Source organism: Schistocerca serialis, chromosome 9, assembly GCF_023864345.2.
Source record: "Schistocerca serialis cubense isolate TAMUIC-IGC-003099 chromosome 9, iqSchSeri2.2, whole genome shotgun sequence".
Classification (NCBI taxonomy): Eukaryota; Metazoa; Arthropoda; class Insecta; order Orthoptera; family Acrididae; genus Schistocerca; species Schistocerca serialis.
In genome coordinates, this window is record NC_064646.1 from 426,737,903 (window position 1) to 426,763,149 (window position 25,247).

At 38.0% G+C, this 25,247-nt stretch overlaps 1 protein-coding gene across 1 annotated transcript in view; it reads left to right on the forward strand.

The window, feature by feature from the left end:
- Positions 1-23,842, forward strand: part of LOC126419759 (uncharacterized) — a 316,376-nt gene extending 292,534 nt beyond the window's left edge. Inside the window, exons 24-28 of the mRNA XM_050086933.1 lie at positions 260-353; positions 13,892-14,053; positions 17,731-17,827; positions 17,931-18,041; positions 23,579-23,842. Of these exons, the coding sequence (XP_049942890.1) occupies positions 260-353; positions 13,892-14,053; positions 17,731-17,827; positions 17,931-18,041; positions 23,579-23,646 (532 nt within the window). The 3' untranslated portion in view covers positions 23,647-23,842. The remainder of the gene's footprint in view (positions 1-259; positions 354-13,891; positions 14,054-17,730; positions 17,828-17,930; positions 18,042-23,578) is intronic.
- Positions 23,843-25,247: the final 1,405 nt, after the last annotated feature.

Consider the following 25,247-nt stretch of genomic DNA (forward strand, 5'->3'; position numbering starts at 1 on the left):
GCCATAGGTGCTTATCTACATATTCTGAATTACTATTCAGCTGCATTTTTTGAACTCTTTTTACTCTGTTTATAAGATTTGCTACAACCTAATGCTGCAATGTCATTTAAAATATCTCAATGATCAGATATATATTTGGGGTTGAAGGGGGTTTACAAAGACCATTATTGTTTATCTGTTTATTTCATTGTTCCTTATATCCTGCAAAAAAATAATATCTTGACAAATACAAATTATAAGAAAGTCTTTTTGTTCACAGGTATCAAGGTATGGAAGAGAAGTTGGATCAATATCCTATTTATGGAGTAACAGTGGGTGAAGTAGAAGTTGATATGTTAACAGGCCAGTATGAGGTGTGCAGACATTTTTGATAACTCATGATTCATTTTTCATCATAGTTAAGTATTAAGTAGGTCTACTTAGCAAATACCCTTCATGTTTAATTTCTGTTTCCCACATAGGAAAAATACCCTCTGATGGTGTGCTGTTTTATTGCTAAATTTTTATAGGAGAATCTGATTTAGTGCAATATTCATCCTGTCTATGGCGCAGATGTAATCCTTGTAGTCTCCATGTAAATGATTTTATTACTCTGTTTTTTGCTGTATTTTTTGATGTAAGAAACTGCATAAAAAGGGACAAAAAATTAAAATATTTTAGTATGAGTAAACACTGTGCTTTGGATGTTTAATAAAAAGGTAATGAAAATGACGCTTTGTGTGTGTGTGTGGGGGGGGGGGGGGGGGGGGGGGAGGGGGGGGGTTGGTTTGTGGGTAGGGGTAAATGCAATAATAACTGAGGGTCCTTAAAACTGGCTGTCAACAGATCATAAACATCTACCAGTAATAATTACAAATTATAGAATAGTAACATTCAAAGTCAGGATTAGAATTTTATCATCTCATTGTGTACATAAATCATTAAGTTAATGTGAAGGGGACTTGTCAATGTAGGTAATATAATTGATAGATGTACAAAGTGCAAAGAAAAACCTACATTCATTTCCATTTATGAATATTAGTACCGGTACCAGTTTCTTACAGTAATCTACAAAGATTGTCGATTTATTATAAGTTTTTGTAGTCATATACTGAATGCATGGGAATATAGTTTTAATCTATGAGAAGGGTAACATGAAATTTCCTTTGTTTCTAGTATCACACTATGTTGAAAATGATGCCTTTGTATTGTTATGTATATAGATATAGAGTTCATAACTGTAAATACATTGAATACTCATTTACATGCCATAAAAAGAGGTCAGCATGAATACCTAAGCTTAATATTACATATATAACTAATAACAATTTTTTGTAGTAATAGTATCCTATTTACACTACTTACATTCACTCAAAAGGTTATTCTTTGTCTTACAACAGATGCAATGTAGCTGTTATTTATTTATTTATTATATAATGAGAACTAGTACAACTATACAACATTTGTGGTCAAATGTGCACAACAATAAACTCATGTAATTTACATCTTCAGATATAGTTCCCTAATCTATTTAATTGCTTCATTGAAGCATGGCCAGTGTCCTTTGTATGCTCAAAGGGGACAGTCAGCAACAATATGGTGGAGTGACTGTAAGGAAGCACTACAGCTACAATTTGCACAACCTGCACATTCCCACTTGTGAAGTAGATAATCGCATCTGCATTGTACAGTTTGAATCCAGTTCATGGTCCTCCATTGATGCCTGGGGAGACTGAATCCTTGTATCTGTGTGGAAGAGTTCTCAAATAGATATTTTTTTGAATACTGATGACTGCCCCCACTGGATTTTTCATGAATCATTGACTTTGTAGGAGGACCCAAGAAGGTTGTTTGTTGTATGCCATGACAGTTTCCTTGATTTCAAGCATTGGTGTTCTGCTTGTGCAATATTTCATTGAATAGGTAGCTTAGAAATATTCTGAGTGCTATCCAAACATTCGGGAATACTTCAGATCTTCTTAGATCTGGTGGTGGGATTTTGCTGGAAACAGAAAGCCATAGAATGTTCATACTCTGAGTACATCTCATAAATATATGCACTGCCTCATTCGGTTGCATGTCTGTCTTCCCAGTGTGAACATTATTGATCCAGAATGAAAATCAGCACTTAGCAACAGAGTGTGAATGGGCCAAGTCTGTGGATCTTAAAACATGAGCATTAGGTTCCCATGAGGTCCCATCAATTTTCTGAAGCATGTTATTTCTCATTTTGACTTTAGCAGCCACATTTGGAAGATGCTGCATTTCAGTTAGAGTTATATCTAGTGTTATTGCTAAGTATTTTTGTTTACTACTGTATGACAAAACTTGGTTTCTGAATCCAATTTCAAATTTGCAATCTGCCCATTTGCTTAGGTGAATGCAGATATAATTGTTTTATGAGGAGTTATGTGAAGGCACCCCATTTCACCATCAGGAAAGTTGGAGCTCTGGGTGATTGTAACTGTGATAAGCAATTTTTCTAGTGTCCATGTCACTTGTGTTGGGCAGTATTGTCATTGCAAATTGAAGATTGTTTAACTTGTTTCCCAAGTAGTTTATGTAAAGAGACCATGATAAGATTCTTTCTACAATTATCCCCAGGAATTTGACAGAATTTGCTTCTCTGAGTTCTTCCTAACTTTTATGGATAATTTTAACAATATACCTTAAATGAATGAAAATTCCATTACACGTCAAGACAATGGAGTGGTAATTGAAAACTGAATCATAGCTTAACATTGGTAGCCTGTATGGAAGACTAGTTTATGGCAGAGTCCAAGCACTGTCTTTGCTATTTTGACACTTTATATCTGATGTCTAAAATTTAGCTATATCTCAGAAAACAATCCATAATTTTGGAGCTTTTCAGGGTAGCTGCATGGTCTAAGGCACCTTGCCATGGTTTGTGTGGCACATTCCATCGGAGGTTTGAGTCCTTCCTCAGGCATGAGGGTGTGTTATCTTTAGTGTAAGTTAGTTTAAGTTAGATTAAGCAGTTTGGTCCCATAGGAACTTACCACCACTATCATAATTTTGGAAGAATCTAAATTTAGGATGATATGGTAACATAGCATAATGTGAGACAGAAGATGAGATGTTTTGGTTTAAGTCTGCTTTCTGGATTAATGACCAAGACTATATGTGGTTTTAGGCACTTGGTCACACCCACTTATGCACCTATTTGGTTGCCCCCTATCCCTACCCTCAGAAATACAACACAGTTAATTATCACTCATTAAACAAATTAATTGAAAGCACATGATTTGAAAACAAAAAGTGCACAGCTATATCCAACAGCTAGATTAATGTGGCATTGAAACTGGAGCAGGACAAGAAGGTAGAGAAGTGCCAAGTACATGATAAGAAAACAAATATCAGGTGTGTTTATTCCAGTGATTTGAGTTAATGGCAAGGAGGAGGAATACACAAGAAGCATCTGAAATAAAATGTCATTACTTGCCTATGTCCTAAGTGTTCTGGAAATAGGACCAGTGGTACCAAAATAGTGACTATTTATTTAGTAGATATTTGTTATTACATTTTGCTTAAATTAATTTCTTTATAGAATATATTTTTCTTTGCAGTAAGATCTTGTTTGTTAACTTTGAAAACCTGTCACTAAAGTCAATATTTAAATTGACCTATGGATATTTTTCTATGTTTACAAATTCATTGTAAACAAATTACATTATGTCTCATGTACGAATTTATGTCTTAGCATGTATATTGATGAGCCAAAACATTATGACCATCTGCTTAATAGCTTGTTTGTCCATCTATGGAACAAACTACATCACTGATTCAGAAAGTCAGGGATCTAACAATGTGTTTGTAGGTTTTTGGAGGTTTGTGGCATTAGATGTATGTGCACGGGTCATGTAATTCACGTAAGTAATGGCTGCTGATTTGCCTATGCGGTGACGGCACCTGACAGTGACCCAGATGGGTTCCATAGTATTTACAGCAGGCTACTTTGGTCCCCAAGACATCAATTTAAGTCCACTACAATGCTCCTCAAACCACTGCAGCATGGTTCTGGCTCTGAGACATGGACAGTTACACTGCTGAAAGATGACATTGCCATCGGGGAAGACATCAAGCACGAAGTGATGCAGGTGATTTCAGTTGTCAGTTTGTATTTGATTACTACCACAGGTCCCATGGAAGTGCAGGAGAATGTCTCCCATAACATAATACTGCTATCACCAGCCTGCATCCATGGCATGCTGCACGTTTTGAGCTGCTGCTCATCTCAATGACGGTGTCTGTGGAGACAACCAGCAACCTAATGTAGCAAAAATGTGATTCACTTGAAGAGCCAATATGTTTCCATTGACTGGCAGTCAAATACTGATGCTCCTATATCCACTGCAGTTATAATTGATGATGCTGTTGGGTCAACATGTGAATCCGTAGGGATTGTCTGCTGCGGACCTGCATGTTCAACAATGTACAATGGCCCGTGTGCTCCAAAACACTTGTACATGCACCAGCATTGTCTTCTTTCAGCAGAGATACCACAGGTCATCATCTACCTTACTTTGCAGAGCAGAGAATCCTCCAAACCACACATTCTGTGGAGAGCTTTGGGTAACCAACCACTCAGTGCCTAGTATTTCTGTAGATGCCCATGACAATGGCACATTAACATTCAAGTGGCGTCACTATTTTCAACATACTGGTTCAAAGGCTCTGCATAATAACAATCATTCATTTGTCAAAGTCGTTTATCTCAACAGATTTCCTCATTTCCAGCCCATGTCTTCACTAGGGTGATTCCCTGTCTGTGTCTGCTCCTCTTGCATACTTTTGTTACTGCATCATGTGTCCATAACACCACCAGGTGGCAGCCAACGTGGCAATGGTCATAACATTTTGGCTTATCAGTGTATGTATGGCAAAGACTTAATAATGGCAGATATGAAGTTTCAGATTTTTCCTCCTTAAAGCAGGGGTTTGCCAACTGTGTATTGCAGCTCCCAGGGGCATAATGACCTTTCAGCAATGGCATCGGGACTTTTTCATGAGAATAATAATCTGGTTTATTTTCTTTCTGAGTAAAGGAATAATGTCTACACTACCAATGATATCTACTTGGCTAGCAAGTAAGGGCTGTTACTATGATAATGTGGCAGATGGCATTTGAATTTTACTGTGCAACTTATTTGCATTTATTCAGTAAAAATCAACTTGAAAATTATTTTTGTGGAATTCAGATCATTTCTAATTACTGTTTGTCTTATGTGATTTGTGTGTCTCTATCAGAATGGTCAAATTTTTAAATATAAGTACAAAATATGATATTTCAAATGTGTCATGTGGGAACTATGATGACAGTTACTTGAACTGCAGTATTCCATGTATTACTGTTGGAAATGAAGAATGACCACAGTGTCATTTTTTCCAAAGCCCTAGCTTTTGAATGCATGCTTCCTAATAAAATGAAACAACATGTGGAGTCAAATCCTAGTAGTTTGGTAAACAAACCATGAGAACACTTTTTGCACAAGGTAAAAGAAATGACAACAAAAAACTTCACAAGTAAGCTACAGTTTGTACTACAGCACTTCTTTCATCTTTCAAAGTTTCCTACCCTGTATCAAAGAGCAAGTAACCTTCCACCATAGCTGAAGACCTTATTTCTCAACTGCTGTGGACATTGTACATCTTATGATAGATGTATCAACTGCCAAGTAACTGGCATATGTGGCTTTGCATTAGTTTTCAAAAACCCAATGTGGCAGATGGGCTTAATGATCATTTGGTTGAAAAACTTGCTCTTTGCTATTTTAGCTACATGTAACCACAATTATGTACATGTAAGCGCTACTACACTCTTTAATGGAAGAAAATAATATTAACTGGGAAAACTGTGTAGACATGTGGACAGATGGAGGTCCTAGAATGGTTGCTGCACCATGGTTTGTGAGCTGTGATCCAGAAAGAGGCTCATGCTGCTTGGGCACATACACCCTGCCTTTCATGGCATTTAATCAGTGACTGAAGTTGTAAATGTCATTAAAAGTCAGCCATTTAAGTCAAGATATTTTCAACAAATGTGCAGTAATATAGGGGCTGAGAACATTTCTCTAATTTATTACAACAGCTCTCACTGGCTTTCATGCATGAATATCACAAAAAAGGTGTATGAACTCATGAATTAAATTTGCTCTTATTTCTAGAGAAACATTTGAGTTCCAAGAAGTTCATAGGTACTGACTTTGTTTTGAGACTAACATACATTTGTAATATCTTTGAACATCGAATTGATCACTGCTTCTGGACATTCCAGAAGAAGTTGATCAACACAACAGGCGCAAAGATTCTTTCAGTACAGAACTTTTATCAACACCTGCCAATGAAGAACAAGAGCAATTTATTGATATTTCTTCAGACTGCAAACTGAAATTTAAGTTCATTTCCTAAAAAGATCATATGAGTTTTGATACATTTTGCAACACCTTACTTATGAGATAGATTGTTGAGAACAGGTAATCATACAAATGAAGTATAGATCATGAATGAAGTGGAGAAAGAGATCCAGTTTTCAATCTTGTGCCAAGATGATAATGAAGTAGCAAACTTACCTTTCTCATTGATTTCATTGCAAGAATAAGATGTAATAACTTCACTTCCATGTCTGAAAGAAAAAATATTATTGATGATCTGCATCTGTATAAAATAACTGGAATTTTATTTGCTGGCTGCAAATTCTTCACCATCAGCTGTATTAGGTTCAGATGCACTACCTATTAGTGACAAGAAAATTTGTGCCAGAATGGAACTTTAACCTGGATTTCCCACCTATCACAGTCAGCAAATAAATTTAAAATTATTTTATGCAGCTGTGTGGATTGTCAATAATTTTTGTTCTTTCAGACATGTGAGTAAAATATTACAACCCTAGAATGGAATATGATGATAACAATGGTGGTCTCAAGTTTTAGTCCCATTCTCACTGCACGGGAATCCAATTAATAATGAGCATTAGGTGGTGAATATTGGGGGCTATGGTATAAGTAAGTAGACTGTGACATATGAAGGTTTGGATTGGTACAGGAAGCATACGCAGATAGCCAAAATGGTTGAGACAAAATCTTGTGATAAACAGGAAATCCAGGTTTGAGTTCCAGTCCAGCACAAATTTTCACATGTCACAAATAGATGGTCAACTTGCTTAAATAAGATCCTCATATTAATGTCAGGGATTTTAAATAAATGAAATGAACCAAAATTTGATTCAGATTTAAAATTACAAAGGTTGTTTAGTGATATTTTCTGAGTATTTTGATATAAAGGGGTGTATGGTTACTGGTGGCTCCTCACAGAGTGATTGCATTTAATTTGATTTCTTACCTCCATTTATCTTTGTATAAGTATTTCACTGAAAATATCTCCAGAATACAGTAAATATTGATGGTAAGTTTCATGTGTCTTATTTGGAAACAAACCTGTTCCATTTACTCACTGTTCATTCCATTGAAAACAGCATTGCCCACTTTACTCTTCGCCCTCAATCTTGTATCCAGCACTGCTTGGTCTCCCTCAGGTTTTCTGGCATTATCAGATGTACATTAACAGTTATACCATTTATGATCTACAGAATTCTTTCAGTATAAAATGTTTTCCAGTCTAATTTAAATATTGGTCAAGTTTTATATGCATGGATTGGTTTAAGATGTTTATGTTTCCATCATTTGTGCATTGAAAATATTGACACACTAATTTTATGTTGTCATTTGTTTTTTCAATTAGTTATTTGTAGATGAAACAAGATAACTCTTGAATGAATTTTTCAACCTGCAGTGGAGTTTACACTGATATGAAACTTCTGCCAGATCGAAACTATATGCTGAGCTGAGACTCAAACTCAAGAGGTTTGCCTTTGGTGGCCAAATGCTATACCATCTGGGCTACCCAAGCACAATCATAATGCATCTTCACAGCTTTACTTCCATCAGTACCTCATCTCCTATCTTCCAAACTTCACAGGTCCTGAGTTTGAGTCTCAGTTTAGTTCACTGTTTTGATCTGCCAAGAAGTTTCAAGATAACTTTTACCTGTGTGACTGATTTAGAACTTTTAGATTTGAATGTTCTAGCTCTCCTTCCATATTTTAATTCTTCTTTTGTCACAAGCCTGAGTCTTCTCTTTTACACTGCCCCTTTCTTTCCAGTAGCCATCTTTGTATCCAGTTACAACTTTTTTCGTTCATTATTTGTCCATTGCTCCTCTATCTGGATCTTTCTTTACAGTATTATCCACACACTTGATCATCCACTATCATTTTCAGCAGTTGCCCTGTCTCCTTTAGCTGTATTTGTAGAATATAAAGAGTGACAGAGGAAAATGACTGCAATAAAATTAGACTGCACACAACATTTTATTTGTGATAATGGCAGTATGCTGTAACAACACAGGGAGGATACCAGAAAGAAGATTTGGGGAAGCTTTATCAAGGACTGTTGTATGACATTAGCTTCTATTCTTCTTTCTTGTACTGCATTTGATTGCTTGCTTTTTAGTAATAAATGGTAGCATTGAACACATTTAACTGTATCTCATATGATACAGCAAAATGTTTTGGGAGGCAATGCCCTCATCATCAAGTCGCCAACACACAGGTCACATTACTATACTATAAGACTAAAAAAGTGTAACAACACATTTTTGGCATTCATAAAATAAAATAAAACAAATTACTCTGTATTTCCTTGTCTTGCATTAAAATAGTCTGCTTCTGTCCTTGTCTCTGTCCTGGTCATTCCAATCACACACTGCAAGTGTACAACAGGTGTCTCCATCATTTCCATGCACCAAATATGTCCACTTGATGCTTCTTCTGATGCTCCAGCACAGTTATGAGCTACTATGCCAGAGGTACCACTGTGTATGCATTGCTACTGATACAACCTCAATGCCATTCCATTGATCACATACTCTTAGTTCATTTTTGCTATTACTTCCATGCTGACATCTAAGAGTGCTATACTATAGCTACTACATCTATGGAGCATTAGATACTCATACCTGTCAAAAACTCTGATTTCATCTGCACTTTAAGAACATTGTGATATTTCTTAATACACAAATGAGAGATAATGAAATAAATGATTAATGGCAAATCTCATATTCAGATGTGAAACAAATACTAACCAATAGATAGAGGGGCTGGCCAGTACTTACCTCAGCTCAGTACAACCGATAGATTCACAAAACAGAACAGAAAATTTACATTCCTAGCTTTCAGAACTTTGTTCCTTCATCAGGGAGGAGAGAGGGGAAAAAAGGGAAGAAGGGAAAGAGGATTCAGTTACTCACAACCCAGGTTATGAAGCAACAGGGAAAGGTAAAGAGGGAGGGTAGCAAGGATGGAGGCATGGTTGTCAGAGGGAAGCCAAAGATATTCTACTGTTAAGTACTGTGCCAGCTTCAAACCAAAGAGGATGCATACTGAAGTAGAGAGGTATATAGTATAAAGATATACACAACTATGTGGGATGAAAAGATGCGTGAGTGGCTAAAGAGGAGAGGGAAAAAGTTGAAGACTGAAGAGTAAATGAGAGTGAGGTTGGTTAATGTAGGTTCAGTCCAGGGGGATGGCAGGATGAAAGGATGTGTTGGAGTGCAAGTTCCCATCTCCGCAGTTCCGAGGGATTGGTGTTGGGTGGGAGAAGCCAAATGGCATGGACGTTGTAGCAGGTTCCTAGGTCCCTAGAATTATGCAGGACGGTATGCTCTGCTACTGGGTATTGGACATCTCCTAGGGGGACAGTTCTTCTGTGCCCGTTCATGCACTCAGCCAGTTTATTTGTCATCATACCGATGTAAAAGGCTGTGCAGTGCAGGCATGTCAGCTGATAAATGACATGTGTTGTTTCACATGTAGCCCTGCCTTGAATTGTGTATGTTTTAGCAGTAGCGGGACTGGAGTAGGTGGTTGTGCGGGGGATGCATGGGGCAAGTTTTGCGGTGGGGCCGATTACAGGGGTAGGAACTGCTGGGTAGAGGAGGTGGTCTGGGAATATTGTAGAGTTTGACAAGGATGTTACGCGCGTTAGGGGGGTGACGAAAGGCAACTCTGGGTGGTGTGGGGAAATATTGTCAAGGGATGATCCCATTTCAGGGCTTGACTTGAGAAAGTCATATCCCTGGTGGAGTAATTTGTTGATGTATTCGAGGCCAGGATAATATTGGGTGACTACAGGGATGCTTCTGTGTGGTCTAGGGGTAGGAACATTGTTGTTGGTTTGGGAGGTATGTATTGCTCGGGTGATCTGTTTGTGGACAAGGTCTGCAGGATAGTTGCAGGAGAGGAAAGCACTGGTAAGGTTATTGGTGTAACTGTTGAGGGATTCGTCACTGGAGGAGATATGTTTGCCATGAATACCTAGGCTGTAGAGGAGGGAGCGTTTGACGTGGAATGGGTGGCAGCTATCAAAGTGAAGGTACTGTTGTTTGTTTGTGGGTTTGATGTGGACAGAGGTGTGGATGTGAGCTTCAACAAGATGAAGGTCAACATCCAGGAAGGTGGCTTGGGTTTTGGAGAAGGACCAGGTGAAATTCAGATTCAAAAAGGAGTTGAGGTTATGGAGGAAATTAAGGAGTGTTTCTTCACTATGAGTCCAGACCACAAAGATGTCATCTATAAACCTATACCAGGCCAGGGGAAGCAGCTGTTGGGTCTTCAGGAAAGCCTCCTCCATGCAGCCCATGAAGAGGTTGGCATAGGACGGAGCCATCCTGGTTCCCATGGCCATTCCCCTGATTTGTTTGTAGGTCTGTCCTTCAAAAGTGCAGTAATTATGGGTGAGGATGAAGTTGGTAAGTGTGATAAGGAATGAGGTTTTTGTAAGATCTTTGGGTGGGCGTTGGGAGAGGTAGTGTTCAAGGGCAGAGAGACCATGGGTATGTGGGATGTTTGTGTAAAGGGATGTAGCATCTATGGTGACAAGAATGGTTTCAGGTGGGGGGGGGAGTGGGAATGGATTTGAGGCGTTCTAGGAAGTGGTTTGTGTTTTTGATGTAGGACGGGAATCTGCAGGTGATAGGTTGGACGTGTTGGTCTACCAGAGCTGAGATATGTTTTGTTGGGGCTTTGAATCCTGCCACAATTGGACGGCCAAGATGGTTCTCTTTGAGGATTTTGGGTAATAGGTAGAAGGTAGGGGTATGTGGCTCAGATGGAGTGAGTAGGTCTATGGAAGCCATTGTGAGGCCTTGTGAGGGACCTTGGAATTTTAGGATTTTCTGCAGCTCAGCCAGGATGGAGGGAATGGGATCCTGGGTAACAGCTTTGTAGGTTGAGGTGTCAGAGAGTTGATGCAGTCCTTCCGCCACATACTCCACATGGTCAAGTACCACAGTTGTGGAGCCTTTATCCGCCAGGAGGATGACAATAGAGTGGTCTGTTTTCAGCTCCTTAATGACACGGGATTCAGCTGGGGTGATGTTGGGGGTTGTCAGGATGTTCTTCAAGAAGGACTGGGAGGCAACACTGGATGTGAGAAATTCCTGAAATGTCGGCAAGGGATGGTTTTGGGTTAGGGGAGGAGGATCTCTTTGGGAAGGCGGTCGAAACTGTTCTAGACAGGGTTCAACACTGGGTTTAGTATTTAGGGGCTGTGTTTGGGTGGTAAAGTAATAATTTCCAGTTGACGTTCTGGGCAGGCTTCAAAGCCCCAACAGAACGTATCTCAGCTCTGGTAGACCAACACCTCCAACCTATCACCTGCAAACTCCCATCCTACATCAAAGACACAAACCACTTCCTAGAACGCCTCAAATCCATTCCCACTCCCCTCCCATCTGCAACCTTTCTTGTCACCATAGATGCTACATCCGTTTACACAAACATCCCACATACCCATGGTCTCTCTGCCCTTGAACACTACCTCTCCCAATGCCCACCCAAAAAGCTTCCAAAAATTTTGTTCCTTATCACACTTACCAACATCATCCTCACCCATAATTACTTTTGAAGGCCAGACCTACAAACAAATCAGGGGAACAGCCATGGTAACCAGGATGGCTCTGTCCCATGCCAACCTCTTCATGGGCCACATTTAGGAGGCTTTCCTGAAGACCCAACAGCTGCTTCCCCTGGCCTGGTGTAGGTGTATAGATGACATCTTCGTGGTCTGGACTCATGATGAAGAAACACTCCTTAATTTCCTCCATAACCTCAACTCCTTTTTGAATCTGAATTTCACCTGGTCCTTCTCCAAAACCCAAGCCACTTTCCTGGATGTTGACCTTCATCTTGTTGAAGCTCACATCCACACCTCTGTCCACATCAAACCCACAAACAAACAACAGTACCTTCACTTTGATAGCTGCCATCCATTCCACATCAAATGCTCCCTTCCCTACAGCCTAGGTATTCATGGCAAACATATCTGCTCCAGTGACGAATCCCTCAACAATTACACCAATAACCTGACCAGTGCTTTCCTCTTCCGCAACTATCCTGCAAACCTTGTCCACAAACAGATCTTCCGAGCAATACATACCTCCCAAACCAACAACAATGTTCCTACCCCCAGACCACACAGAAGCATTCCCCTTGTCACCCAATATTATCCTGGCCTCGAATACATCAACAAATTACTCCGCCAGGGATATGACTTTCTCAAGTCAAGCCCTGAAATGGGATCATCCCTTGACAATATTTCCCCACACCACCCAGAGTTGCCTTTCGTCACCCCCCTAACGCGCGTAACATCCTTGTCAAACCCTACAATATTCCCAGACCACCTCCTCTACCCAGCAGTTCCTACCCCTGTAATCGGCCCCACCGCAAAACTTGCCCCATGCATCCCCCGCACAACCACCTACTCCAGTCCCGCTACTGCTAAAACATACACAATTCAAGGCAGGGCTACATGTGAAACAACACATGTCATTTATCAGCTGACATGCCTGCACTGCACAGCCTTTTACATCGGTATGATGACAAATAAACTGGCTGAGTGCATGAACGGGCACAGAAGAACTGTCCACCTAGGAGATGTCCAATACCCAGTAGCAGAGCATGCTGTCTTGCATAATTCTAGGGACCTAGGAACCTGCTACAACATACATGCCATTTGGCTTCTCCTACCCAACACCAATCCCTCAGAACTGCGGTGATGGGAACTTGCACTCCAATACATCCCTTCATCCCGCCATCCCCCTGGACTGAACCTATGTTAACCAACCTCACTCCCATTTACTCTTCAGTCTTCAATTTTTTCTCTCTGCTCTTTAGCCCCTCACACATCTTTTCATCCTACATAGTTGTGTATATCTTTATACTATATACCTCTTTACTTCTGTATGCATCCTCTTTGGTTTGAAGCTGGCACAGTACTTAACAGTAGAATATCTTTGGCTTCCCTCTGACAACCATGCCTCCATCCTTGCTACCCTCCCTCTTTACCTTTCCCTGTTGCTTCATAACCTGGGTTGTGAGTAACTGAATCCTCTTTCCCTTCTTCCCTTTTTTCCCCTCTCTGCTGCCTGATGAAGGAACGAAGTTCCAAAAGCTAGGAATGTAAATTTTCTGTTCTGTTTTGTGAATCTATCGGTTGTACTGAGCTGAGGTAAGTACTGGCCAGGCCCTCTATCTCTTTGCTAGTATTCGTTTCACAGATAATGGTATAAGATTTTTCAATAACTTTCTGAATTTATTTTAGTGCTGGGCATTATTCAGAACTGAAAGCAAAATGAATCATTAGTTATATTCTATGTTGCTTCTTCAGCATACTACTTATAACAGAATAAATTCCTTAAGCTAAACTGAATCTCCAGATTTGTTAGAAATCATTTACAACTTCTGGTTATGTAGCTAGTGTTTTTCTTTGTTGCAACTTATAATTATCAGTTGAATTGTAAGAGTTATTTATATGTTTGATCCATGATGTTCCAGGTACTCCGTGTAGATATCTTGGAAGACGTTGGTATAAGCATGAATCCTGATATAGATGTGGGTCAAATTGAAGGTGCATTTGTTATGGGACTTGGTTATTGGCTGACGGAGTACATTGTTTATGATGAAGAAACTGGAAAAGTGCTGACAAACAGAACATGGGTAATTGTGGTTACCTATTTCCCTTGTGATTTTATGTCATGTATGACCTCTTGTTCCATCTTCCAAAAGACTACATCCCAACAGATAGTTGCATTTTGATTTTTTGTGGGAAGATGATTTGGTACCCATTATTACACATATTAATAGAAAAGTAAATTCTCATGCATTATTATTAGAACAGAACAGAATAGAGACTATATTGTCACAAAACAAGTCATATACAATCAAATGATTGGGACATAGGTGATTTGTCAATTTGAAGCTACTTTCTAATTGTAAATATACAGACTAATTTACAACTGTTTTGTAATTTTAAGTACCACAAAATGACTTAATATATTGATGTTGAAAATAAAGTAAAATTGAGAAAAATATTTACTTAAAGTAACTAAGTAGTAAGAAATAGAATAAAATTAAACATCAGGCATAGCTATTTGTGACAGTGAGTCATAAATTCTTCAACGTAGTAATAATATTTACTTGCTAAGTAAATTCTTGTGATTCATAATTTTTAAATTTTTCACAGATTTTATTTCCCAGCCTCATGCGTAATATGTTAATTTATCTTCTCCAGCAGTTTTATCCTATGAGTTGGTAACGAGATTGTTTCTTGTATCATAGTCATGATTAAACAGGTTATTTTCAAAAAGTTGAGTGTTTTGTTTAGAAAAATTAATTATTTCATAGTTATGGAGGCCAGGAACAGGCATAAGATCAAGGGCATCGAACAGGGGTCTGCATGACTGTCCTTTTTCTTCACCTGCCATGGCTCTAATGACTGTTGAGTCATCTGTGTAAAGAATTATGTCTGAATTTATGTTAGTTGGCATGTCATGTATGTAATACAAGAATAGTATTGGCCCAAGGATAGATCTTTGTGCCACACCTTGTTCTGCTTTGTTTCAACTTGAGAAGAATATCTTACTTTTTTTTCTATTACTGCTTTATGTTTCCTGTTTAATAGATAAGATGACATCCATCTCAGTGAATATTCACTAAAACCATTTTGTTATTGCATACAAAGTAGTAGTTTGTGGGCTAATGTGTCAAAAGCTTTAGTTAGATCACAAAATAGCCCCATGCTATCATTTTATTATCTAAACTACTACTAACTTTGTAATAAGTTCATTGATAGCTTGCACAGTGCAGTATCCTCTTTGGAAACAATGCTGATTGTTCTGGATAATATTATACAGATTATTAGAGTTGAGTATCTGGTTAATGCTACTCTTCCAAATATTTTGGAAAATATTGATTCCAAGGTGATTGGTCAATAATTACCCACTTCATCATGTTTGCCTTTTTTATAAATGGGTTGCATTTCAGCATATTTCAGTCTATTGGGAAAACATCCTTCCTCAAAAGATTGACTGATTATAAGGGACAGAGGATGTGCAATTTTATGGACGACTGACTGCCTTTATTAGTTTTGTAGGAATTTCATCCCAGCTTACAGAATTTAAATTCTTCAAGGACTTTATATCAACTACTTCAGAGTAGGATGTAGGGTGAATCTGAATTCAGTGGAAACAGGATACAAAACAAATTTTTATCTGTGTTGCAATATTTAAGACTGTTACTGAGCAAGTCACTGAGAATTAATCACTGATCACACTCCCCATTGACAGAGGTGAGTAAATGCCTCCATGCACTTCTCTTGTTACCATTTTCAGGCCTTTAACAAACTGTTTGTACAATTTCACCACTCTTGGGCCATTGACAGTGTTTCCTCCCCATGCTGTGCTGTCAGACTTCACATTTGAACAAGTCTAAAATTTCACATTAAAAAATTCTTTTGGCCAGCACTGAACTATAACAACAGACATAGTACAAGTAGAATGGCTATAAAAGAGATACTAATCTCAAGGCAATACTTTAGGAAGAAAAGAGGAAGTAAATGAAGATTAGAGGGGAGCTATGAAAATACAAGAAAGTTTTTACCAAGCACTGAAAGATATAAGTGGAAACAAGCCCTTGGAGTAGACAAAAACCACTCAGAATTATTGAGATCCTTGTGAGAGTCTGACATGACAGAAGTATTCCAAGTCATATGTAAGATATATGCTGACAAGTTTCATTATTACTGATTATTAATTTAACAAGTCATTATTGCAAAATAATGACACAAATTATTCACAGAAGAATGGAAGAACTATTTGACCTGGACCTCAGTGAAGATGAATTTGGGTTCCAGAGATATACAGGAACATATGAGGCAATACTGATAATATGAATCATCTTAGAAGATGGGTTAAGGAAAGGGAAACCTACATTTATAGCATTTCTAGATTTAGAGGAAGATTTTCAGAATGTTGAATGGAATACACTCTTTGAAATTCTGAAGATAGCAGTTATGAAATACAGGGAGGTAAAGGTCATTTAAACTTGAACAGATATCAGACTTTAGTTACACGAGTTGGAAGACATGAAAAGCAAGTAGTGGCTGAGAAGGGAGTAAGACAAGGCTGTAGTCCGTTCCTGATGTTATTAAATTTGTGCACTGAGCAAGCAGAACAGGAAACAAAGCATAGTTTCTGAAAAGAAATTTAATTTCAGGCAGAAAGAATAGTAACTTTAAGGTTTATCAATGATATTGTAATTTGTGTCAGAGGTAGCAAAGGATATGGAAGAGCATTTGAATGAAATGGATGGTGTCTTCAAAGAATGTTATAAGCTGAACAACAACAACAATAGTACAACGAGATTAATGGAATGTAGTTGAACTGAATCAGGCAACACTGAAAGATTTAGATTATAAAATGCCACACCAAAAGTAGCAGATGAGTTTTACTGATGACAAAACTAGAAAGGATAAAAAATGCAGACTGACAATATCAAGAAAAATATTTCTGAAAAAGAATAATTTGTTACTGTACCTCTGAATATAAGTTTAAATGTTAGGAACTTCTTTCCAAAGTTCTTTGTCTGTATTGTAACATTGTGCAGAATTGAAACATGGATAATAGGCAGTTCAGATGAGAAGAGAATAAAAGCTTTAAAAATTTGGTGCCAGAGAAGAAAGCTAAAGATTAGATGGGTGTAGCAAATAATTAATGAGATGATACTGAATCATGTTGAGTACAAAGAAATTTATGGACATGTCCCAATAACCTGTTATGCCTTGCATTAGTAAAACATGTAACTGAGAAATAAGTAATAGATATTTCAGATTGTCTTGAATTAGGTCTCTTTTTATACATCACCTTCATTATGATTTGTACTGCACATATGAATAATTTTTGTTTATAAAAATTGCATCATACGCCAACCATTAGCAATATAGGCTGATCCCCGAAGTGCCAGCTGAAGCTGAAAATTTACTTCAGTGCCACTTGCTTCTGCCAAATTTAGTTTATAATTTATTCTTTTTTAATGTTTTTGAGCAGCAAAGTTGTAATAGTTGACTGCCTGTGGTGTTAGTCAACACATGATTGATCAACACAGATTGTCATCACACACAAGCCATGGCTACAAGCTACATTGTTAAACAGTTTCCATGTCTTTTGTAAAATATGCATTACTTTCTACATTTTCTCAGAAAAAAATGGCAGTTTTATTTTGTTTTTGATTTATCCTTCTGATTTCCTTCTCTTCATTTTGTTCAGCATTTGAATTTTAAAGTTTTTTTTTCTGAAAATCATAGCATAACAAAATTACAACTTCATTTTTTCTTTCAGAACTACAAACCACCTGGAGCTAAAGATATTCCAATTGAATTCAACATAGAACTGAAGAAGAAAGCACCCAATCCACTTGGTGTTCTTCGGTCAAAAGGTAATTTAACTTTTACAAGTGCCTTGGCCTATTGTCTGTAGAAAACATTTACATACTCTTCACTAAATAATGGTAAATAAATTTTGTCATTTTGACTTCACAGCGGTTGGTGAGCCTCCTCTGTGTATGAGTATTGTGACCTTCTTTGCTTTGCGTGAAGCTGTTCTCTCTGCCAGGAAAGATGCTGGTTCCACAGACAACTGGGTAGATATTGGTAAGTATCGCTGCACTATGATATTTCGGCTGTTCTAAAGTAACAATTGTAATGATATAGTTTGCAAGTATCAAGGTTGGCTGCTTCACTCAGACTTGTATAAATGGCATTTTAAAGTTTACTTCATTAAAAAATAACTTTTAGTCTTTGAAGAAAGCATGAACTAATCACTTGAGAATAATGAAGAAACAAAAAATTATAACTTTTACAAACCCTATAATAACATGGAAAGGATAGGTGGCTACTCATCACATAGTGGAGTTGTTGGGTTACAGACAGATACAGTGGGAAAAAGTGAGAAATATTTCAACTTTTGGATGAACTCCTTCTTTAGAAGCAGAAAACACATAAATACTAATTTGACATTTTAACTTAACAGAGGTAGGTTAACCTCCTCTGTGCATGATTACTGTGACTTTCTTTGCTTCATATGAAGTAGTTCTGTCTGCCCAAAAAGATGGTGGTTCTGTGGATGAGCTGCATCTGAAGGAGGACTTTGTCTGAAATCTGAAATATTCCTAACATTCCTTTTCATTAGGCTTGACTGTGACTCAATGCCATATCTGTGTGGTGAGTAGCAATCTATCCTTCCTGTATTGTTCTTATTCCATTTGGGACTTTCCATTATTTGAACACACCTGTAATAATTTACAGCAACATTTTGTAGTCCTCCAGTCATTACACAAAGAGGGCTCAGAGAACCTTGCACATTGTAAATACCAGGACAGTGGCAGCTCTGCAATTATGGAACTAAGTGCACGCACTGCGTGCTTGCAGGAGGAATGAATTTTTCAATAATGCAACTCATATGTTCACAATAAAACATTCTTCTAATAACAGCTCACTTGTGAATACACAGTGGTTGTTCCATCTCCACTTCAGTACTCTGCAGCATGGTCATTCTCTTGTCAAAATACAACACTCCTATGAACTAGAAACTTCTGAGGAAGTGCTTCTGTTGAAATGGAGAAACCACTGAGCCTATGGAAAGTGTAAGAAGATTACATAACATGGACTCAGTGAGATGAACACAGATACGGAGCCTTCAGTTCTCCTTTCGAAAACATGTGGCTGCCTCTCAGTCAATTTGCACCATTATTTATAGAACTTTACACAAAGGACTAATACAAAATAGTTTTTTGTGATGCAAGATATTGTTGATCATGACAGAAGCAAGTGTCCTTGCTTTTCATAAGAAACTGACCAAAACACATTTCTCATGAATGATGAAGCTCATGTTGAGTAGGGAAAAAAAGGAAATTATTTTTTACTGACTGGGTTGTAAATCCTAACTGTTGCATACATGCCCTATTACTGTCTCAGATCACTGTTTTGTGTGATATGACAGACAGAGATAAAAGATCAACATCTCTTTGAAAATGATGAGGGAACTCTAACAGTTAATTCTTGTCAGTATACAGAGGTGAAACCGACTCCTTACCTCAAAATTTCATCATAGAGTCTTTCATTGGGGGTATGGTTTCAGCAAAAATTCTGCTGGAATGTTCATGTTGGTACTTTATGAGTTGTTTCCAGGGTAGACAAGGATGACATTTTGCAGGTTACACAGACACCTAAACTGAGTGTATGTGATTACTTCTTTTGAGAGTACCTGAAATCACAAGTGTACATTAAAAAATCTCTGATAATTATCTAGCAGAAAACTGATGTTCACAAGGTAGCTATGGCCACACTGGCTAAAACCATGTTAGTGGCAGTGTCAAATTTAGTTTTCTTGGAAAATGTATAACACAATGCTGTCTTGTAATATTTATTATTACCAGTTTTCATTATTCTACATCCCCCAGATAAGAAAGAATACAATCACATCATCACATGTTGTACATGTCTTCACATACAAAGAACAACTTAAACTTAGCCAAAATGTGTAAAACAATTGTCGTAAGCTTCCAGTAATAAGGCAATGTGGATCAATGTGTGGCAAGTGATAAACTGTCTGTTGAGTAGACAGGTAGCTATGTACTGGATAGCCAGTTTATCACTTGCCGCATTGCCTTATCACTGGAAACTTATGATCACTGTTATATGCATTCTGATTATGTCTAAGTTGTTCTCCATATGTGAAGATATGTACAATATTTGATGTTATTATTGTATTCTCTCTTAGCTGGAGGATGGTGAATAATCAAAACCAGTCATAATAAATACGTATTACAAGACGGCATTGTCTCTTGCTTTTTTCTAATTATATATATGCTGTTTACTGCCATCAGAAAAACTTTTCTTCTGTTATTACAAAAATAAAACCATTAGTAGTCTAGCTCTCTAGGTGCTGTAGTTACTGTCAATCAGTGGCAGAACAAAAGCTATAACTAGAGCGGATAAGAAAGCAGAATATATCAGCTGTCTAGTACAGTTACCAACATACTGCAAGCCACCAACTGGCACATTTTAGAGGGTAAAAATTGTACCTTTCCCCCAACCCAATTTCTAATTGAGTATCATGAGCTGGAAGAATAACTGGCAGTACGCATCCATGTAGGATCAAATTTCTTTGATGCTCATAGTCATTATGGGTGTGAGTAAGGAGGAAGCAATTTTCATCTTCGAGTTCCATATTACAAAGATTTTTCAGTTTGTGTACCTGTAACAAAAAAAACTAAACTGTTGGTAACTTCTTGCTTTCTGGCATTCCTGTTGTGTCTTTGAATGGCCCTAAAAATCCCACAAGTTCTTTCGCAATGTTGTTGTCATAACCAGTAAGTTTTTCAGACACACCTCTCTACAGAAGTAGTTACATGACTTTGTCATACTGCCTTAGTATACAGGGCGTTTCAAAAAGAAAGAGCAGATTTCAAACATTTATTTCTCAAAAACTACAAATGATAGAAACACAATTCCAACGGTCCTTCACTCAATATGAGTACCAAATGTTACACAACAAATATCAAAACTGTACCTCAATATGAGCACCATTTGTTACACGACAAATATCAAACCGGTATCTCATTTCTTGCCACACACGACGCAACTGGTCTTTAGTTACCGAATTCACGGCCGCAACAATTCGATGTCGTACTTCTTGAAGAGTAGCGGGCATAGGTGGGACATAAACACAGTCCTTTATGTACCCCCACAAATAAAAATCGCAGGGAGTAAGGTCTGGTGACCTGGGAGGCCACAGACGATGACATTGATCTTGTGCTCCTGCTCTTCCAATCCACCGTCCTGGAATGGTGTTATTTAGGTACCGTCGTACAGGTTCAGAGAAGTGTGGTGGGGCGCCATCTTGCATGAAGATGAAGTGATTTGAATCTTCCTGAAGTTGAGGAAATAGCCAGTTTTCTAACATGTCCAGGTAAATGGTTCCTGTGATAGTTTTCTCCATGAAAAAGAAAGGTCCATAAACTTTGTTTACCGAAATTGCACAAAAGACGTTAACCTTTGGTGAGTCTCTTTCATGTTGAATAACGTCCCTCGGAGTTTCACTCGCCCAAATTCATACGTTATGCCGATTAACTTTACCAGAAATGTGAAACGTTGATTCATCTGAAAAAATTAATCGTTCGGCAAAATTGTCCTCTTCCATGTCCTGTAGAATTGCAGTTGAAAATTCGAACCTTTTGTTGTGGTCGTCAGGACGCAATGCTTGCAATAACTGCAGTTTGTACGGCTTCATGTGCAGACGGTTACTCAGAACGCGCCATACCGTTGTTTTAGACATGTTTAGTTCGTGACTTGCCCGTGCCGTGGATTTTCTAGGGCTCCTTTCGTAAGCTGCACGGACACGCTCGACATTTTCATCCGATGTGCGTGGACGACCCGTGCTTTTTCGCTTGCAGATGCAACCATCTTCTACGAATCTGTGATGCCACTCATAAATTTGCTTATGACGAGGCGGCTGTTTGTTGAATTGACGGCGGAATGCACGTTGCACACCAACAATGGACTCTAACTTTGCAAATTGCAGCACACAAAATGATCGTTCCTGTGGTGTCGTCGCCATTTTCCTACAAACAAACGCCAGCGCCACTGCGGATTTGCATGGAACTTCTGCGCGGACCATTGAAAAACTTTGAACCTTTCTCTGACAAGAAACGTTTGAATTGTGTTTCTATCATTTGTAGTTTTTGAGAAATAAATGTTTGAAATCTGCTCTTTCTTTTTGAAACGCCCTGTATAATGTAACATTGTAAATAAGCTGTTACACTTACTTCACTATCTTGCTTGAAGTTTGTCTGTATCAGATTCACATCACCAGTTTTCTTCAAGAAATAGCCACTATCTTTAGCAGCATTAACTCATAGAATAACCACCCCAAGCCCATCTATCAAAGAAACATTGTCTAGCATGTTTTTCTGGGCTTTGTTCAAAACATGTGTAATGCATGCATAATGCAGAAAGGATTGCAGTGCTTTGCATGTTTTAGTGCCTTCATCGGTTGCTAATGAAATCTTATTAAAATGCTGAGGATTTACTCCTAACTATTTGAATAATGTTTCCTTGATGTAGCTCTTAACAAATTCCCATACTTTTTTTTTCTTCTCAGAAAAATGATTTGTCATCAGTGCCATATTACACAGTGCCTAATCTTGATATGCAAAGTGCACATTACTAGATAGGCAACACAGTTTCTGATATCTGTCGATTCCTGAATCTGCTGTACATCCACATGCATGCATGCCTATAGCGTGGATAATGCTGGGCATCATACTCACTTATGTTTCATTGAATTCTCCTTCAGTGTTTTATACTACTATCACAGGATGGGCAAAATGTTGGAAACCTTTACATCTCTCAATTCTGAACCAGCATTTACAAATTCCTGATATAAAATGTAAAACCCTACGCCTAATGTTGTGTCTCTGGCACACATTTATAAGTACCTTTTTAATTTGTGTAGCTTTCACTGAAACTACTAATGCTTTGGGGATTACACTTAGTCATAATCTGCAGACATGCCTTCAGACGTGTGGAGGCAGGTCTGTAAGACAGGAAAATAGAGCACTCGCCGCAATGCATGTAGCCAACACCTTTATCAGTCATTGATGAAAATCTTGCTTAAACATTCTTACAACCAGCATTTTTCACACTCAGGATATATTATTTCGAATCAAGTTTCACTTTCACACTCTCCTTCATCTCGCGTTTGTTCACCATGATCCTACAGTGGCTAACTGAGCAGTGCTTGGGTAACTATAGCAGACGGTCAAGCAACTTGAGTGTATAATGCTCAAATGAGCATCATGGGAATAAAGTGTGGCTGCCCCCTCAGTCCAGACTGGCTGTATTGATATCTGACAGACTTAAACGGAGCTACATGCACCAAGCTGTTCGAGTCAGTGTTAACATAGATGCAGACCTCTAATCACTATGTTGTGTTCTTGAAATTTACCTCAGATGTGAAAGTCCTATCCTACAATAAATTAAAGACAGAAGTGAGACTGTGTTGTGGAAATACTGTAAGCTTATATACCAAAACAATTGAGTGACATTTGTAGCATAAATCAAGTGGAAAATTTAAAAGATACAGTAATGTCCAACTATAGTTCTAAAATTATATCCATTTTTTTCAGCACCTCCTGCAACACCAGAGAAGATATTACTTGCTGCTATGACAGATTACAAACAGTTTGATTTGTAGGAGAATCTTGTGTACATTGATTGCAGATATAGCATTGTGCAGACACTGTGAAAATAACTTTTCTTTTGTATAACCATATTTTGTTATATAATGTACTGTTGTTTAAGTTTGTGAAACTATAGAAATTTATTGACTTAATATGTTTTTTCTTTGTATGTATGAAGGGAATAATAAATCTATCTCAAAGTCCGTCAAATAGTGAACTTCATCTTCTTCAGTATACCATTTCCTTATTTTACATATAACAACAACTTAATCATTTTAAGACATACAAACAGCTGCAGCATAATCATAAATATGCAATTAAACTTCACTATGAGATTTTTGCAAGGTAACCAAATGTAAGTTTTGAGTGAATGCCATTGTGGGCACCATTGATTTCATGAGATCAATAATGCATCGCACTCATTAGTCCACAGAACAGCTGAATACTGCCATATGGGTCCTGTACATGATTGTTATGTTTTCTAAAGGCCACTGGTATTAAAACTTCAACATAGTTTCTAGTAATCACACAGGAATGAAGGCAATGAGATATGATCAGAGGCAGCAAGTAGCAGAAGACTAGTTAGGTGGTAATTATATTAAAATGTAATATGGAAACCAAATATCTTCAGACTGTAAAAAAATCTCAGAATTCATTCAGAAATGACAAGTTATTGGATGAAATTTTATAGGCAAGGAAATAAAGATAGTATGCACATAATAAAAGAATGCTGTGAATGGAAATTTAGCAGAGTATTTTGTCATGAATAATAGTTCATTACTCATGCCACCTGTTGCCATTTCAGGCAAGTGACATTGTAAGGAAAGTATGTAAGTTTAGCACAGATGAATGGGTAATCATTCTAGGGAAAATGTGAGCTGCAAATGGGTAAATCTACTGACATAAGCAAATATGACAGATTACCCCAGGGGGCTCACATCTATTTTGTGAGTATATGGATGGCCACCATGAGGCTGCAGCCTTTGCACTGATATTTCTCTTTCCATGCTGCTTGTCTGTCTTATTCTTTCTTCATGTCTACCTTTCCAGTGTAAGGTCTTCTTGGTGGTGATTTTGCTTGGATATGGTTTTTGTGTTTTGGACACTTATTTTCTTACCTTCCTGTCTTCTACATCTTCTCATTATTAATCATATGATCCCCTTGTTGAGTTAAATTTGCTACTTCTCTTCTAAATTTCACAGAAATGTAGATCATACTGGGAAGGACACCCAGTGCAGTATATGTTCTGCCTTTGTGCCTTTCTCTCCTTGCACCCTTCTTTCTTGAAGTTGTACTATGCATAAAATCCAGTACAACAGCCATTCTATTGTGGGCAAAGTCATCAACTACCTGCATGGTGGTTGCCCCATGATCATGCAGGTATTGTACTTTTGGTGCCTGAGCTGGAAACACCCCATGCAAGCCAAGGAGTACATCCCCATAAGTCTGGGGCAAAGGGACTCCAGGCAATGATTTACTGGCCAGGTAGCTGTAGTTGGATGGCACCTATTAGGAAGCCCCCTTTTAGAGTGGTTGATACCATGGCAGAAGATTTGCACATGATGTGGATTATACCTTCTTCTGCTTGTAGCTGCAAGGTCCCAGCTCTCTGAA